Here is an 18,746-nt window from a genome sequence, read left to right on the forward strand (position 1 = left end):
AACTCTTCCCTGACAGGGAAATAGGTTTCTGAGCGGGAGTTGATCATGGTGAGGATTTGCCAAATGTGCCTTCCTCTTAGACATGCTTTAACCTCACTTGAATCAGTGGGACAAGTTAGTCATGACGACTATAAGAGATAATTGCCAATGATCCGAGTTTATGAGAGTTCAACAACGTATGGAAGATGCTACATTGGCTACTGCTGAACTATAACATGATTAGCTAGAAAAAATAGATAAATCAAATGGCAGCGTATATTCAGAGTCAGCATCAGTAAGAAATTCAACATCCAGGAGTTTGACATAGACCAGGGTCCAATTTCAAAAGATTCCTAAGTGGATTTTTTGAGGGCCCAAGCATCTAATGTCAGGTTGACAACCATTAAGCAAGTGGGGTGTTTAATCCTTCAAGCCTGTTGCAGTATCTGCATCATCCAGCAGCCAGCATTGTGTGAACTCACTCCCTTATCACTCCCAATATAAATACACAGTTTTATGCAAGCTATAGATGTTCTTTTTCCCATTTGCATCTAGTGAATTTTTTTTGTTCAGCCTCTATTCAAATTCACCTTTAGGTCCACTATTCAAGTAGCCAAGTGAAGCAAGCCTATGGCACTTGATATACCATCTCTAAACAGACGAAAAGGAGCTGAAGATGCTCTTCTCCAAAAGTGGAGCATGCTGAGTATTCATCACTTTCAGCTGATGATGTCTTGATGAGCAAGAGATCAGAGCTGGGACTTTGTTTCATTCTCTCCGAGAGTTGCCACCTGTTCTTATTCATTTAAAATAAATGTTAGTCATCAGCTCTTTTATTTAAACATTTCTGCAATTTTAAAAACAGCTGAATATACCATGATTAATTCTTCCAGTGAATATCAAGTGGAACCAATAATGTTGATACATTGCATGTTGAACTAGCATGTCATATTATTTTTAAAGCAACATACAGTGCTTCGAGGGTGATATTGGACTCTCCAGTGACCACGTACCCACAGACATTTTGGGAAGTTTCTCGCTTTCTGTTAGTTTCTAGTGAACTAAGCCATTTTATTTAAGCTTTGCATGAATACTGATCAAGGCCTTCTGCGAATGTTTGCAGCTGTGGAATTGTAAAAATATCTCAAGAATGGCTGTTGACCTTAATTGGACAATATAGTTATTGAGCGGCTCTGTAAATGTTTTGTTGTAGATTCACCATCACATTGATTTAAACATGGCAGGAGACATTTGGCTGTCACCAAAGAAAGAAGCCTTGCCTCTCCTCTTCTTCTTCTTTTCCCTAGTCAAGGGCAGGAGCAGTGGCCCTCCAGCAATTATTGCACTCTTAAATCCCAACAACCCTGACCAACATGACCTGTGGTCAGGGATGATGGGAGATGGAGTCCAGCTGATTTTGGAGGTCCACAGATTAGCCACCTCTGGTCTAGGGATACAAAGCATGTGGTGTGACATCATTGTATTGCAACTTTCCTCTTCCCCACAAAAAACAACCTGTAAAGTATATGTGCATGTAAAAGTCACAATTTAGTGATGCAGAAAACACACCAGCAATGTTTAGTATTACAACTTCTAATGTTTTAATGTATTTATGCAAACTAAAAATAAGGGGGACTATGATAATATTAGGTTCCATGACATTCAGCTCAGTTGGCTAGAGCGTGGTGCTGATAGTGCCAGGGTTGTGGGTTTGATCCGCATATGCCCCCCCTGCTTATTCCTGCAATGCTGGGGGTTGGACTTGAGGACCTTCAGGGACCTCTTCCAACTCGATGATTCTATGATAGGAAAAAACCAATCGTGTGAGGCTTTTTGAAAAATGCAGCTTGATCAAAAGGCGAAAACCTCCCAAAGTCTGATATTCACTAATATTGCCTTCTTTTAAGCAGCCCAAATGCAACATGTTTCCAGTTTGTACAAACTTTTTGCATAGACCATCAGTTTTATTCCGTGTTTCATGTGAATGTCTGCACTTTTGCAGAGTCTTTGGAACAAATTTTTCCAAGATAAAGAACTTCGAGGAATGATTGAACAAGATGTGACAAGAACGTAAGTGTTGTGAAACATTGCTGTAGATAGACAACCTTTGGCTGTAAGGCAACATCCAGCTCACCCACCCAGTATTATTTATCATTCTATATTTATTTAAAATATTTATATACTGCTTTTCAAGAGGAGCTCAGAAAACAGTTTACATAAAAAGCTTAAAACAATCAGCAGAAGTTAATTAATGCTGTACTGTCAAGAGCTTGGGATAGCTCAGTTGGTAGAGCATGAGATTTCTAATGTCAGGGTCGTGGGAACGAGCCCCACGCTGGACAAAAAGATCCCTGCATTGCTGGGGGTTGGACGAAATGGCCCTTGTGGTGCCCCCCCAACTCTACCATTCTATAAAAAAGGGGAAAGTCTTTTTGAAAGCAAGGGCAAGGTGGTGGTTGAATCTCATTCTCTCCTTCCCTCAGGACAAGAGGATACTTAGGTAGCCCCTTGGTGAAGGGTAAGGAAGGGTGTGGCCACCTCAGCTGGAACACCTGGAACTAGATGCTGGTCAGCTTTTGCTTCCCTTTTTCACCTCCCAAAATAAAATCTGACTGATAAGCTGGTACTTGTTGGCAGAGCTTATGCATGTGAGTTCAGTAAAAGGCGGTAGTGGGCCAGATACAGCACGCAGGACCATACATTTATTTCAATAGCTTTTCAAAGTTCTAAATCACTTTTTGGGTAAAATCTGGCCTTCATAAGAATTTAGAGCAGTATTTTGGAGGATACAATATGGACATGATGGTTGCCCAAGAGAATGACAGGCACTTCAAGAAAAATACAGTATTCAAAATAATCTAGATTAATAAGGGAATATTGTCTCTCTTGGTTTCGAATCCCAAAGAGACATCTTGGAGATATTGAAGTGGGTTTATTATAAATTAATATTATGAGGTATTGCGTGTTTTAAATGGTTTCAGTGAGAAAGAAAAAAGAATGAGAGGAACTGACAGATCTTGTGACTAAATTATGTTTATAATACAAGATTGAACAGATGATTTTCTGTAATTCTTAACACTTAATCAATAAAAAGTGATGTGTAATTAGTGAGAAATGTCATTCAGAGGAATTTAGCATTTCTATTTTTGTGTATTACTTTCCTACTGTCGGAGATGCTTTTTAAAAATCTTCCTTATTACCATTGTAATTATTCTTTCATCTCTTTAGCCCTTAGGTCATTCCTGTTAAGGAACTTATCAAAGCTGGAACTCAGTTCCGTAAAATATTTTGTCAGAATTAGAACAATGATTGCACTGTGTAGCTCCAATTCATCTCAATTACTTCTTATATGGCATGTTACTTTTCTAGTTGTAGCATCACTCTTTACTGTTATTTGAGATGAGAAAATAGTTTGCATGAGTTTTACAATGCAAAATTCATTTTGATACCTTTTCCATTTATAGAATTGGCAGGCAAAAAATAAAACAATGCACAGGAAATATTGAAAACCCTTATTGCTTTATTTTGTATGACAGTGCCAAAGCAGTATTTTCAAATGCATTTATGCTGTTAGATGTATAATTAAAAGCTAAGTATGCTTTCATGTTAATTTTCACAGATGGTATTTTTTGTTTTTAAATGGGAATAGTTCAGGATGTTTAAGATTATATAACTAAGTTATAATTGGGGAATTAAAGTTTGGATAGTTGTGCTAGTTAATGGAGGCATTGTAAAAAAAATCTTACACTCACTTTGGCATAGAATTCAGTTTACTATTTACAAGGTCTAGATGACTGGTTAGTTTTCGTGAACTCACAAAGTTGCTTCTTACCTAGAATTCATTTTACTCACGGGAAGAGAGGGGAAGATTTTCTTTCTGAATCTTCTACTTGCCCTGTTCCCTGATTCTGACCAGACATTTGCTTGGAGGCAACCACAATTTATTTCTGTTGAACTTGCTTGCATGTATATGTGAACAGGCTGCCATCATTCTATGTCTGACTGTGTCCTTATATAACTGATATTTTTATTCTTTATTGCTGTTCTTTCACTTGTATCTCACACAAATCACATGTCGATGCAGTTTTGCTCACAGCTGATATCACTCTCAGAAATCCACCTGTGTAAAGCAGTGGAATATTCTAAGTAATATAGTTAATAACGTGTCATTTATAACAATATTTAAAAGATAAATATGATACCTGTAAGAGCTTTGTGGAGTGGAAGAAAGATAAAAGATTGTAAGACTGCTTTTTAAAAGACTGGGAATCAGGAAACCGAAGACATATTAGGATGCATTGTGGTGTATGTATAAGTGATGTATTTTTCTTTTTTTCTTTTTCAGGTTTCCTGAAATGCAGTATTTCCAAGAAGAGAATGTGAGAAAGATTCTTACAGATGTTCTTTTCTGTTATGCTCGGGAAAATGAGCAGTTACTTTACAAACAGGTAATGAAACTCTCGTACAGGTGGTATCCATTGCCTCAACGTTTTTCCCCTGCTACATGCTTGACAATTGATTGAACAATAAGATAGGTTTTATTATCTCCAAAGTTGTGTGTGATGGCTCAGGCAATCAAAGAACTGCTTGTTAGCTGTGTGGTAAAGAAAGCAAACCATTCAGGCGCATATGCTCCCTATTCAAGATAAGACATTCCCTCAGATTGTTTTCTTCAATGCTGTTAAATCCTACTTCCAACTTTTTAAAGGTTAAAAACTTTTTATTACTTATTAACTAATGAAAGCTTTCTCTGCCGCTCTTCATAAATTAAAAATATATGTACCAAAGGGACAATTGTTTAGCTTCTGCAAATGGATTAGATCAAGACTAACAACAGATTCCTATAGATGTCAATGCAGAAGTAAATCTCATTAAATTTAGTAAAACTTACTCCCAGGTGAACTGGATAGGTTTATCTTGAGTCTCACTGAAATTAATAGGCTAAGTTAGTCGTGACCTAACTGCACTCATATTGACTTCAGTGAGAGCTAAGTGTAAGTAACTTTGCCTGAATCTAAACCAAAGTATGGACTTGTTTACTTCAACTTTAGCAATCAAGTAGTCAAGTAAGAAATAAATGAATGGCATTTTGTCTGTCCATGGAACAAGAGAATACCATGGAATATGATACAAGCAATTTAAGATATATTTACCAATAGTGTACAAGTGCCACAGACTTGCAGAAAAAAAGTTTGAAACAGATTACTAGTGAGAAAAAGACTTTTCAGCAGTGTTCATGTTAGGCCTGCAGAAATGATACAAATGAATTCATTTGTAAATTCAGTTGATCTTTTTAATTAGTGTATGTCATGTTGAAAATAGAAAAGCTTTCAAGCTGAGCATGCACTTCAGAAGAATTTTAACAATCTTAAGATGATTCTTCCAGAGTAAGTTACTTGAAAAGTCTGAATGTGAATTTATCTGGCAACTTTTTTTAAGAAAAATAATGTTCACTGCCAAAGGCTAAGTTGTATAGTTGAGTAGAAGTTGTTTATCAACAAAGCTAGTTTAACTTTAAATGCATACAGTGAAGCATATCTGTTCCGAGATATTCTGTAACACATAATATCTTCACCATTTTAGTTCTGTAGATTTCCACCCTATTGGAAGGTTCCCTCCAAATGTTGTTGGATTACAACTCCTATCTTTCCTGACCATTGGCCATGCTGGCTGGTGCCTATGGGTATTGGAGTCCAGCAATATCTGGAAGGCATCAGGTTGGGGAAAGCTGCAATAACACATTCCTAGTGTTAAAAAATCTGGTTTTGTCTAGCTGCTTAGGGTTAACTTACTCTTATTAACCTTCATCTAGTCCCTTCATCTAGTCTACTACTCATCCCAGACACCAGTTAAGAAATGCAGCCGTTTTACTTGAATTAAATGTAAAAGAAAAATAGAGATTGATTTCATCTGCTAACTGATACCACCTTAGACCAAATCCGGAGATGCCTGAGTAGCTTCATACAACTGCTAAAGAGTCTACAGCACAAATGCTATAAAGCTGAGCATTTCCTAGCACTGTCTTCTGAAATAGGCCCTCTTGGTAGGGACAGAATCACTGAAATACAGGGTCCACAGTCCTCAGTGTTAATGGTATTTTCCAAGATTGCTTTAAAATGGAATTAGACAGATTCACAGAGGAGAAGGCTATTGGCGGCTATTGATTGCATGCAGTAATGCTTCTGAGTACCAGTTTCTGATGGGACGCAGGTGCCGCTGTGGGTTAAACCACAGAGCCTAGGACTTGCCGATCAGAAGGTCGGCAGTTCGAATCCCCATGACGGGGTGAGCTCCCATTGCTCGGTCCCAGCTCCTGCCAACCTAGCAGTTCGAAAGCACATCAAAGTGCAAGTAGATACATAGGTACCACTCCAGTGGGAAGGTAAGCAGCGTTTCCATGCGCTGCTCTGGTTTGCCAGAAGCAGCTTAGTCATGCTGGCCACATGACCTGGAAGCTGTACGCCGGATCCCTCGGCCAATAAAGCGAGATGAGCGTCGCAACCCCAGAGTCGGTCACGACAGGACCTAATGGTCAGGGGTCCCTTTACCTTTACCTTTTACCAGTTTCTGGCAGCCACGGGAAGAGAGAGTACTCTTGTACTCAGGTCCTGCTTGCAAGTTTCCCATAGACTTCTGTTTGTCCCCTGGGAGAGCAGACTTCTGAACTAGATGGTCCATCAGGTTCTACTTATGTTCTTAGATTTTTGTGATGCTATATATGGCTCTCCCCCTCCTCATCTTATCCTCACAACTACCCTATGGGTTAGGTTGGGGCGAGAGATGGTGACTGGCCTAGGATCACCCAATGAGCATCGTGGCTGAGGTGAGATTTTTAACCCTGGTCTCCCAGGTCCTAGTCCAGTTCTGTAGCCGCTATATCACACTGGGTATCCCACACAATAACCTCCCGTGCAGATTGTCAGTGGGATTAAGAAATAAACCCAGCCTGGTTTCACTCTGCCATCCAACCATATAAAACATTGGCTGAGTATATGAAAAAATGGTGTACTTGGAACATTATAACTTGGTGAAGCATGAGGAAAATATTAGGTAAAATATTGTCTATGTAAATATTATCTGAAGCGGACTTATTTGATCCAACCCATTAGTCACATGAATAATTGAAAATTGCCTTGAGGAGCTGTGATATGGGGCATTCCTTAAAGAGATGAACCCAACTTGCTTGTTTTCAGGGAATATAACCAATTTCTACTGAAAGAGAGAGTAGCACAAGAATCACACTCTGAGTAAATTAATAGGCAAATAATATTTCCTTCTTTGGTACAGCTTAACTGTCTTCTTCTTGTGCTGAAAAATCTTATAGATCCTTTACAAAAAAAAAGAATACTTTACTGCATAAGGCTTGAGTATTTAGTCAAATCAGTTTTTTAAAAAAAACTTTGAGTTTCCTCACAAGCTGTTAAAGCTATTATTTTGTTCTAGGTGACACCCCGTTTAACATAGACCATATTGTTAATAGTTATGGGATTTTATTGAATTAATGAGACTGTTATCATGTTGTAGAATGTCTTGCTGAGTTAATTGAAACTGCAGAGATTATATAAATGGTATTAATGAACTTTGACTGCCTTGTGCCTCTGCTTTAATAAAGACTGCTTGGTGGGCTAAATGAACATCGGCAGATAAAAGAACAGGTTCAATTTCGTGAGCCTACAGGCTGTTAACAAAGAAAACTTTTTCACCTCTGTTTTTGAAGAGTGTCATTTCCACATTGCAGTGATTTTAGAAGATGGCTGATCTAGGGCTAAAAGGGACTGGATAAAGCACTAAATATATCTGCGCTGAATACTTGTACTGAATAAATTAATAACTGCACTTAAAAACTAACAGATTTTAACTACAACAGTAAAGAGTAGTGCTCTATAAATTTGAAGGTTGTTTTTTTTTTTTTTTTTACTTTTATTAATTTCAGTGCCACTTCCTGCTTTGACTTCATTGGCCTTGATTATTCTACTGGATAGGTTGACTGTCTTAATTCAATCTAATAATATCAGAGAGCCATAGAATTGTAGAATTGGAAGGTACCCTGAGGATCATCTAGTCCAACCCCCTGCAATGCCAGAATCTTTTGCCCAGCATGGGGCTTGTGAACCCTTGACCCTGAATTAAGAGCTGCATGTTCTAGCGACTCAGCTATCCCAGCAGTGAGCTATATATAAATTAATTATTACTTAATTGATTATTAATTAATGTATAACTCACCGCTGGGATAGCTCATTAAGCTATACCTTAATGCCACTGCTTCAAATAATTCCCTACATTCAAGATGTATGGCACTGATGGCACCAGGCCTGTGGAATGCCTCTTTATGCTCAATTTGCAAACCTATGCACTCCAACCTTGTGCCTGAATCCTGCAAAAAGTCAATCGGAGCAGCATTTGTGCCTCTTATTCAGCATTTTGGCACCATTACCAGTGATTCCCAATGTCAGTTCATTCAAGGCAGTCTCTTGACCCGAATCTCCTGTTCTAATCACTATTTTTAATGGGATTGTTTTATTGTGTACAGTGGTACCCCGCAAGACGAATGCCTCGCAAGACGGAAAACCCGCAAGACGAAAGGGTTTTCTGTTTTGGAGGCGCTTCGCAAGACGAATTTCCCTATGGGCTTGCATCGCAAGACGAAAGCCCATAGGGAAATGCTGGCGGTCGGGAGCAAAGACTTTCGCCCACAGCCGGCCTTCAGAAGAGGACCGCCTGCCTTCCCCCCCGCCTGCCCCGGGCGATCTTAAAATGCTGGCGGGCGGGAGCGAAGCGTTCGCTGCCGACCCCCAGCATTTTAAAATCTCCCCGGGACAGCAGAGAAGTCGGGAGCATTTTAAAATCTCCCCGTGTCCCGGGGAGATTTTAAAATGCTGGGGGGCTGCCGACCCCCAGCATTTTAAAATCTCCCCGGGACAGCAGAGACTTCTCTGTCCCGGGGAGATTTTAAAATGCTAGGGGTCGGGAGCGTTCGCTGCCGACCCCCAGCATTTTAAAACGCTGTTCCGAAGCGGGGGGTGGGAACAGCTGCCCCAGCCGCCCCACTTCGGAACGCTGTTCCGAAGCGGGGAGGGGGGCGGGAACATCTGCCCCAGCCGCCCCACTTCGGAACGCTGTTCCGAAGCGGGGAGGGGGGCGGGAACATCTGCCCCAGCCGCCCCACTTCGGAACGCTGTTCCGAAGCGGGGAGGGGGGGCGGGAACATCTGCCCCAGCCGCCCCACTTCGGAACGCTGTTCCGAAGCGGGGAGGGGGGCGGGAACAGCTGCCCCAGCCGCCCCACTTCGGAACGCTGTTCCGAAGCGGGGAGGGGGGGCGGGAACAGCTGCCCCAGCCGCCCCACTTCGGAACGCTGTTCCGAAGCGGGGAGGGGGGGCGGGAACAGCTGCCCCAGCCGCCCCACTTCGGAACGCTGTTCCGAAGCGGGGAGGGGGGGCGGGAACAGCTGCCCCAGCCGCCCCACTTCGGAACGCTGTTCCGAAGCGGGGAGGGGGGGGCGGGAACAGCTGCCCCAGCCGCCCCACTTCGGAACGCTGTTCCGAAGCGGGGCTGGGGGCGGGAACACCTTCTGAAGGCGGGCAGGGGGCAAAAGTCTTTGTCCCCCCTGCCTGCCTTCCCAGGGGCTTTTAAATCGCCCCGGACAGCGGAGAAGTCCTCCGCTGTCCGGGGCGATTTAAAAATGCTGCCCGCCAGCATTTTAAGATCGCCTGGACAGCGGAGAAGTCCTCCGCTGTCCCGGGGTTTTTTAAAATGCTGGGGGTGGGAAGAAAAGCCCTTGTCCCCCCCCCAGCCTTCAGAAGAGGTCCGGGGACAGACTGCCCCCGGACCTGGTCTGAAGGCGGTTTCCCTAGGAACGCATTAATTGATTTTCAATGCATTCCAATGGGAAACCGTGCATCGCAAGACGAAAAACTCGCAAGACGAAGAGACTTGCGGAACGAATTAATTTCGTCTTGCGAGGCACCACTGTATTCTAATAAAATCTGATCGGTGTTTATACAGGTTAGAAGCCTAATTTGTCAGTAGACAGTATATTAATTAATAATTGTAATAGTAGTTAGAACTGGACCACAGTCTTACTACTGTGGGCCACAAACATCGGTCAGGAAAAGGAGGCAGTTCATCAGCAGCAAATTTACAGCATTTCCACTGGTGGATATCCAAACATGCTTCAGCAGTTTGTTCTGATTGGTCAGTGATGTGTAAGAAGAGCAGGCTTCCCTTCCAATGGGAGGCCTTCTGCTGCACAGCTCTGACTAATCAGAATGAAGAGACAGTAGGGCAAGGGAACGCTGGGACTTGCTTGCTGATAAACTGTCTTCTGCCTATTGGACCAAAGCAGACCTAGGAACCTGCAGCAACTACCTTGTGGACAGGAAAGCAAGTTCACACCTTTGGTGAGGTGAAAGGAAAGATCTTGCCTAGCCTGGGTGGTATGGAGAAGGGAAGGGAACCTCGGGGAATCTGTCCTGTTGTGATGGGGGGGGGGAGAGACAAAAGGTGGCACCTGATACTCTACTTATTTAGTTAACCCCTTCGACTGAAGAGGGAAGCCCCTCAAACCCTGCATTTGTAATAACTAACATTTCGTTTCCAAAGTGCTCTGGAGCAGCACCAGCAAAAATCAAACAAACCTTGAACTGCATCCATTTACTGCACCTTTGCGTGACTGATGGAAAGGTTTTGATGATGTGGTGGTTTTTACTGAAGCTTAGTGCATGTTGGCTGACTTGTCGGAAGAAATTTTGGAGAAGAAAATTGGACTACATTGGAGCATAGGAGCGGGGAAAGCCCTTGAGACGCTGAAAGAGAGAAAATTGTGTGTGTGTTAGAGATGGCGTGGGTGGTGCCCCCGTTGTTTTTAAATAGAAAAGCTGGGGTACAATCAGCCCTCCATGGGATTTACAATGCTTTTAATGAATGAGGATGATATCCGATGAGGAGAGGAGGTTCAGTGAAAGAGCCAGCCTGCTGTTTGTTTGGGTTGCACTATTTTTAGAAAAATTACTATTTTTAACGCTTCACACTCCCCTCTCTCTCACTTCAAATCAAACAACAATTTTCTAGCAGAGACTGATGGAGAGATGCCACAACCCAGCAACAAAAAGGGTTAAATGCTGCTCTTTGCCAGAAAGCTGTTAATGCTTCCTGTAAACTTTGAAAACCACACAAGGCTAACTTAATTTCCATTCAGTCAGTATATTATTTCGCAACAAATACATTGTTGCCATTATTACATAGCAGACCCCTGTTGCAAAAGCAATTGGAGGGCTATTTACTTCAAATCCATCCGATTTGTGTCTTTTCTCAGAACATTTTAGGCTGCAATCCTATGCACACATTTCTGGGAGTAAGCCTCACTGATCACACTTACTATTGAGTAAAAATGTATAGAATTGCTACGCAATAACTGTTTCTAGGAGAGGCAGCTTCCTTCCTTTCTTCTTACCTTCTCCAAATACGAGTTGAGATTTATGAACATACAAGGAAAATCAAGTTTTGAATAGAATTACATCAAAATGTTCCTAAATCAATATTTGTTACAAGTCATCTGAACCTATTGTAGTTTAAGGAACACATTGGATACAATTAACACAAATAACTTAACACAGGCATAGGTAAACTCCGGCCCTCCAGATGTTTCGGACTACAATTCCCATCATCCCTAGCTAACAGGACCAGTGGTCAAGGATGATGGGAATTGTAGTCCCAAACATTTGGAGGGCCGGAATTTGCCTATGCCTTTGTTAAGTTATTTGTGTTAATTGTATCCAGTGTGTTCCTTAAACTAAGCACACTTTCCTAGGGTAAGCAATCCTGAACCCAGCGTAACTTACCTTTGAGTAAATATGGATGAGATCAGCAGGTTATGCAGTGAGGTGCTTACAGGTTGCACAGGAAGGCTGAGAGACGTTCAGATCCTTCTGTGGCTCTGAACATTTTGTGATAGGCCATACTCCCCTTATGGTGGAGTTGTATTCAATATTATTGTATGTTTGAACAGCATAATATATTGTGACCAAAAATGTATATACTGCCAGTGATACCGCAGTGCCATATTCTTCCACAATTTTTTTCCCTTTTCATACATTCATTAGTAACAATGAATGGATGACAACTGCAAACACATAAGGCAAGCTTCTCAGTTTCAAATATTTTGTTTTCTTTACTGAATACAAGTAAAATAAAAATGTTAAATTAAATTAAACTCTAGGGCATCACAAAAAATTCTGATGCAACTGAATTTCTTCTAATGCGAATTATCCTGTGCGAATTATCCTAATTTGCATAGGATTCCACCCCCCCCCCAAAAAAAGTTCTGATTCAAAATATTCTGGAAAACACACACCACAGCGTACTGCACATAGAAATGTCACTGTATATCAAATTGCTTTTGATTTGATTTAAAAATACATTGTGGTCATTGTAGTCTAAGAAATTACATGCCATATTTAAATTCATGAGATGTAGACCTAACTGGTGTATCATTGCAACATATAACTTTGAAAGCTCCTCTCTCAAAACATGTTTACTATGCTAGAAATGTTACAAAGAAGGAACTAAAATTGTAATTTTGCCACCCAGACCGTTGTCTCTTTCTCTCTTTTTGCATTTCTGCCTTCACCTTAACCCCTTAGCACAATGCGGTTGATACCCACATTATTTTATCTATTGCCATGTTCCAGATTATCTTTTTAACTGTCAGGTTGAATGGCAAACCCTTTCTGGGGGTGGCTCTGTAGTGCAGCAGATAACAAAATAGAAATTCCCTCTTCTTGAGAGCTACCCTGGTGATGTAGGTCGCTTGGCACTTGGCCCTTGTTCCTGGAGACCCGAGTTTGAAAACTAGCAGAATGCTAGGGTAAGGCTAAGCAAGGTATGCCGTGGCACCATAGCGGAGCATTTTCTGCACATGAACTGAGCACATATACTTGCCATAAGCCCTGTGGAGACATCCTAAAGGGGCCAGTTGGATCAGGACAACAGGTGGCAGAAGCTTGAAGAGCTAGAGTCGTACGATCCAGGAGAGGGCTCCAGTGGGTTGGATGGGCCTCATCTGGTCCCTAGGAAGTCCTGGTGTTGACTCAGGCTTGAACCACGGTCACATCATGGAAGCACCAACCTAACAATGAGGTGGAGTGAAGCAGCTGCCTCAGACAGCTGGATCCAGAGAGGCGGCACAGCTTGCTGCCAGCCGCATACTGCCACCCGCTGCTGGTTTCCCACGAGAAGTGCTTCTGCATTGAATTCTGTGGGCAGTTCCCTGCTTGCCTGGCAAAAACCCTTGGAAGGGACCAAGAAGTGGTCAGTAGCAGGAATAGCAGAGGCCACAAAGTGTCCAGGCATCAGCCATTGGGCACCCCTAGCAATGCCTGTCATGCTCCTAGCAAGTCCGCCTACCCTCTTTTTCTCTCCCTGCTTCCTTTGAGCTGACTGCTGTGGCACTTCTTCCTCCTTCTCCTCCCTCCTCGCCTGGCAAATAGCATGGAGCTGCTGCCCTGCACCCCTCCCCCTTCTCTCCAGGGTAAGGTCCTCCTCTGTGCCCACCCTGGGATACAGTGAGGCTGTAAAATGATGCCTGTGAGCATGGACAGAAAGTTCTTCTGGGCTACTCCTGCAATGCCCAGGAGTGCTTCTCAGGTTCCCTGAAAGGGAGGAGTCCATGGGAAGTCAGTTGTGTTTGCTTTGGAGCCCTTAGGGGTGCCTTCCTTTGTCCCCCTAACCCCTAGGGCTGGTTTTTAAGCAGAGGTTGGATGGCCATCTGTCATGTATGATCTAGCTGAGATTCCTGCATTGCAGTTACGTAGACCGATTTACCCTTGAGGTCCCTTCCAACTCTACAATTCTATGTGTCTAAGTAATAGTGAAAGAGGATGACTGAATAGCGCTAATCAAAACTAAGTCTTCCATTGTACCTGATAGTTGTTTGACCTGTTCAGTTGTGAACGATGCCCCACCAGCTTCTGCTGAGCCAAGCTTTTATTTTTATTAACAATGCTGGGATTCTCAAAGGTATTATAGGAGCTAGATGCCCAGTCATTATTGATTTCTTTTTCTTTTGGAAGCCTTACCCTAGCATATCTGTTCATAAGCAGTCTTTCCAATATGACCTCAAGATATTTTTATGACTGAGTATGCTAGTTACTGAAATGAGCAAAATTTAGAGAAGGTTTAAACTTCTCTTTTGTATTCAAAAGAGTGCATTTAACATTATGAACTAGTGACAATTTAAAACTTAAAAAATAAAAAGATGTGCTCAGCCTACCCAATATATAAATTTTCTCTTTCCACTCTTTTTATTCTAAACATTTTTTTCAAAAATGACAGGTTTTATATTATCTATTTCCAACCTTTCAGAGTACCTTCTGCTTTTAATGTTTACATTTAAACATACACATGGAAGGAAAATTATTTCTGTCTGTAACATTAAAGAAATAACCATCAACCAAGTACCCCAATTTCTTGCCGTTTCTTCTGAAGCATTTTAGATGTTCATAACCAAGGTTGTGATACTGTGTTGGTTAACCTGTATAAAATGAACAATTTTCTTTTGAGCAAATTTAGCCAATAGGTCTAGCAGATCTGCTTAACAGGGTTAAGAAGGGATTGGGCCCCATCTTATGTGACATTATCCATTATCACTAGTTTTAAGCTATGCAGATATGGAATTTTCATCTTAGCTGAGTGGATTGGAATGTATTTCTCTTAGGTTCTTTCTAATCCCATTTTCTAAAAGTATGTAAATAATTCTGTACTTTATAGCAATCATTGATTTTCCAATTTTGGGAAACAATTTTTGATACCATTCTCAGTTATCCTCTATGTGTGTCTTCACAAGATAGCTCCTAACTGCCCAATGTTTAAGTAAAACAATTATTCACATAAATATTGATGTAACTACTGAGTAATGAATTGTGGTCTACTAATTTTTTGTTCCATTAAAAAAAACATCAGATGGAGTTCCTGTTTGTATAGGAGAGTAAACAATTAGTATTAGTTTCATTTACAATAAAACTATTAGATAGCCATCATTTTTATGCTAAGACAACTTTTTCTGGCTTAATTGGTGCTGATGTAGAAATCCCAGGCATGTGAAATAAAGTCTTGATTTTTATTTTGCTGTAGGGAATGCATGAACTTCTAGCACCAATTGTCTTTATTCTGCATTGTGACCACCAAGCTTATCTACATGCAAGCGAAGCTGCACAACCAAGGTGGGTATCTTGCATTTCTCCATACAAAACAAATTATTAGGGTATTGATCTCAAGCAGTGTGTGGATCAACAAGCACCGCATGCAGTTTGCAATGTAATGCAAATAGTCAAATACCATGTATCAACAATGACATGACATCAGGTAAAAGACATATCAGTACTACTTTTTAAAGAGAGGTCCATTAACCTGGTCCAGAGACCTTTTAGTCCTCTGTATCCCCAAGGTAGGAAATTCTGTTGGTGGGAAAAGGCTACGTAGTAAGGAGAGAAGAGCCCAGCTGGATCAGGCCAAAGGCCCATCTAGTCCAGCATTCCTGTTTTGTTTTATTTATTTATTTAACAAAATAAACAAAATAAACAAAAAAAATCAATATACTGCTTGATTGTTAAAAAACAACAACAACCCTCTAAGCAAGTTACCCTCCCAGCAGAGAATCATTCCTGATATCAACAGCCATTTGTTCCGCAGGGTGAGAGGGGAAGATCTTCATATACAGCACAGGATATGCAAACTGCTGTTGCACGAAATAACATATGGATCATTAGAGTGTTTTATCATTGTCAGGGTCCAAACAACCCCTTATGCAAGCACTTCAGCATGCACCAGGGCCTGCAGCAAGAAGTAGGATGGGACATTCGCTGGCCCATGTGGTGTTCCACACATAGCGTTTTGGATCCTGGCCAATGTATGCAGGAAGAAAGTGTCAAGGTTTTTCAAAGTAACCATGTTTTGTGCATAATACCGCCGCTTATTTCCTTCTAGAGCTGTAGCCAGAGAAGAAAATGGATAAGAGGTGTCGTCACTGATTAATTGCTGCTAAAATGTGATAAAAATAGATTCTATTAAAATAAATTACTGCTTTGATAATTGTGTATTTGACCAGTAACAATATTTTTTGTTTTCAACGAACAGTGATAGATTGTGGAGTGATCAATTATTCTGGATCAAGCATATTCAAATAATACATTGTGGCACCCAGTAATTTGTTATTTGGAATAATTAGATGGTTACTTCATTGTAGTGCAGACAAGGCAGCTAATTTGTTTTTGATCTTTAGAGAGAGTAAGGACTTCATTTGTCTTCAGTGGAGTTACTTTTTTAATTACAAAGGCTAGTTGTACTTACTTGCAGTTCCTCTATAACTTAGCTTAAAATCTTCCAGAAATAAACTTTTACATGTTTTTGTTATTCTAAGCAGTGAGGAAATGAAAGCTCTTTTGAACCCTGAATACCTGGAGCATGATGCCTAGTAAGTTTCGATAATTTCATGTTTCTGTTACATTTCTATTATATTTGTATTATTATTAATCAAAGTACTTATCAAAAAACTTTTGTCTTTAGTGCTATGTTCATCCATCTTATGAAAACAGCAGAACACTGGTTTTCTACCTATGAGCACGACAGTCAAAAGGTACATGCTGATAAAAATCAAGTACTTTTTGAACTTGTAGAATATGATTATTAAAGAACAGAAGTATAATAGGAAATAAGACAGGAGTTAACATTTCTAAAATATGTTGAAACAAAATCTTTGAAGTGCTTTTTCCTGAGGAATCTTGTCTGAGAGTCTCCCCAAACCTTCAGCCCACCTTAGGCAAATGTAGTATTGCGGGATCTCTTTAACTGTGGTTAAGTGATAAGGAGTGGACTGTACAATTCTGCCTACCTTCTTCTATTCATTAGATGAATGTGTAATTGGATTTTATGAAACCTCCCAACTGTCATTGCAAAATAAGAAATTTTAGCAGTTTCGCTGTTATTTTTGGTCCTTGTTTTGGTGTATTTGGTGTATTTTGATGTCAATCTTCATAGATTAAATTTATACACCCACCCACCAATGACATTCTGGTCTGGAATGTTTGTCTATGAAAAAAATACCCCCTCAGTTGCTGGAGATAATATGTTGGTAATATCTGCATTCCAACAATTGGATATTTGTCTGGTTTACCAATCACATTAAACAATAATTAAAAATAAACTATGATTTAACAAGAATAAGTGTAGGTGCATTCTGCTAATTGCATGCCCAGTTTGTTCCCCTCTTCTCTCTTTGCTGTGCTGGAAGCAAAGACTGGATTTATGCTATGTGTGAGCTTGCACTTGTGGTTTGTTTCCCCAAAATAAAGTATGATTGGTAAGCTAAGTAAACCTTGACTTCTGCTCCTGGTTTATTTGGAGAGAAAAACATGAGCGCTGGTTCGAATGCAATGCTAAGCCAGACTCAGGTTTGTTTTCCTTCCAGCATATCAAAGACAGGAATGTCAGAGGAGCAAAATGGGCCCCATACCTTTTCTCATTAAACCATAGTTTATTTTAAACTGTAGTTTCAGGTAACATACAAACTGGACCTTTACTAAAATTTTGTATTAGAATGTGCTCTGATAGTATAGTTCATTTTACATTTCACTTTGTTGTTGTTCTTTCCTTAGGAGAAAGATGCAATGATGACACCTGTTCCGTTTGCTAGACCACAAGATCTAGGCCCATCAATTGCTATAGTAGCGAAAGTAAATCAGATTCAAGATCATTTGCTAAAGAAACACGATATCGAACTCTACATGCATTTGAACAGGCTAGAGATTGCTCCCCAGATTTATGGACTGTAAGTCTTTTCTCCATTTATTTTACTTTATGTAGTGGATGTGGAATTTAGTGGAGCTGATTTCTGAGTAATGTATAGTTATTGTGACATTAACCTACACTCGAAAGTGTGACAGCAAGGACCCCTTTTCATCCCAAGGCTAGACATTTTTCAGTTTAGGGAGGTGCTACGAACTTATCCAATTCCAATGCTTTTATGTCTACACTTTTGCAAGAGAGGATGGGAGGAAAACCAGAACAATTTGGCCTCACTGATGTAGCCTCCTTGGTTGCACCCATGTGACCTTATTGGCCCTGTCTCCTTGACCTCCCTACCAGATCCAGGAAGTACTAGCTGCCACTTCAGAAACACTACAATAAAAGCAGGAAAAGAAGCTAAATTGTTAACGCTTCAGCTTTTCTGTTTCATTATAGGAACCAGTGACATTTGAACTGTGGCCAGTGACATTCTCAGTAGTATGATAGGGGTAATACATAATTAGGAGACTATAGTACCTGTAGGTGTTCAACAAGTTCTTGATATTTTCATATCTTTTTAAAATATAGTTTTGAATTAGGCAACATAGACTAGACTCTACAAAACTGGGGGAGATTTATTCATCTTAAGGAAACATTAGGCTGTCCTTCTTCTGTTGTTATTACTTAGTAAAAAACATCTTCATAGTGTGTAGGAAAGAAATTCTAGCGTCAGCCAGCTGTGTTCTTTTGAAGCATATAAATTCACCTTGCTCATTGCCTATCCTCCGGCAAAGGACTACAGATGGCTACATTAACTAATAGATACTGTTCATATTCCAAATTTTGCAAATAAAGCACCCTAAAAAATATAAATGAACATAGATTACATCCCTTATGAATGCTTAATATCTAGTAATGTTTATCTTGTTTAGTATAAAATAATGTATTTTTCTCACAAATATTGCTTTCATTGCAATATTTAAACTTAAA

At 40.5% G+C, this 18,746-nt stretch overlaps 1 protein-coding gene across 10 annotated transcripts in view; it reads left to right on the forward strand.

Moving 5' to 3' along the window:
• The window catches only part of TBC1D5 (TBC1 domain family member 5), a 249,079-nt gene that overhangs the window by 130,809 nt on the left and 99,524 nt on the right, over window positions 1–18,746 (forward strand). For 8 of the 10 annotated variants that reach the window (XM_081164471.1, XM_081164473.1, XM_081164472.1 and 5 more), the window contains 6 exons: window positions 1,982–2,049; window positions 4,325–4,427; window positions 15,108–15,196; window positions 16,393–16,446; window positions 16,539–16,608; window positions 17,627–17,799. In XM_081164471.1, coding sequence (XP_081020597.1) covers window positions 1,982–2,049; window positions 4,325–4,427; window positions 15,108–15,196; window positions 16,393–16,446; window positions 16,539–16,608; window positions 17,627–17,799 — 557 coding nt within the window. The remainder of the gene's footprint in view (window positions 1–1,981; window positions 2,050–4,324; window positions 4,428–15,107; window positions 15,197–16,392; window positions 16,447–16,538; window positions 16,609–17,626; window positions 17,800–18,746) is intronic. The other 2 variants (XM_081164475.1, XM_081164477.1) reach the window with 1 other exon arrangement.

Source organism: Podarcis bocagei, assembly GCF_964188305.1.
Source record: "Podarcis bocagei genome assembly, chromosome: 12".
Lineage (NCBI taxonomy): Eukaryota > Metazoa > Chordata > Lepidosauria > Squamata > Lacertidae > Podarcis > Podarcis bocagei.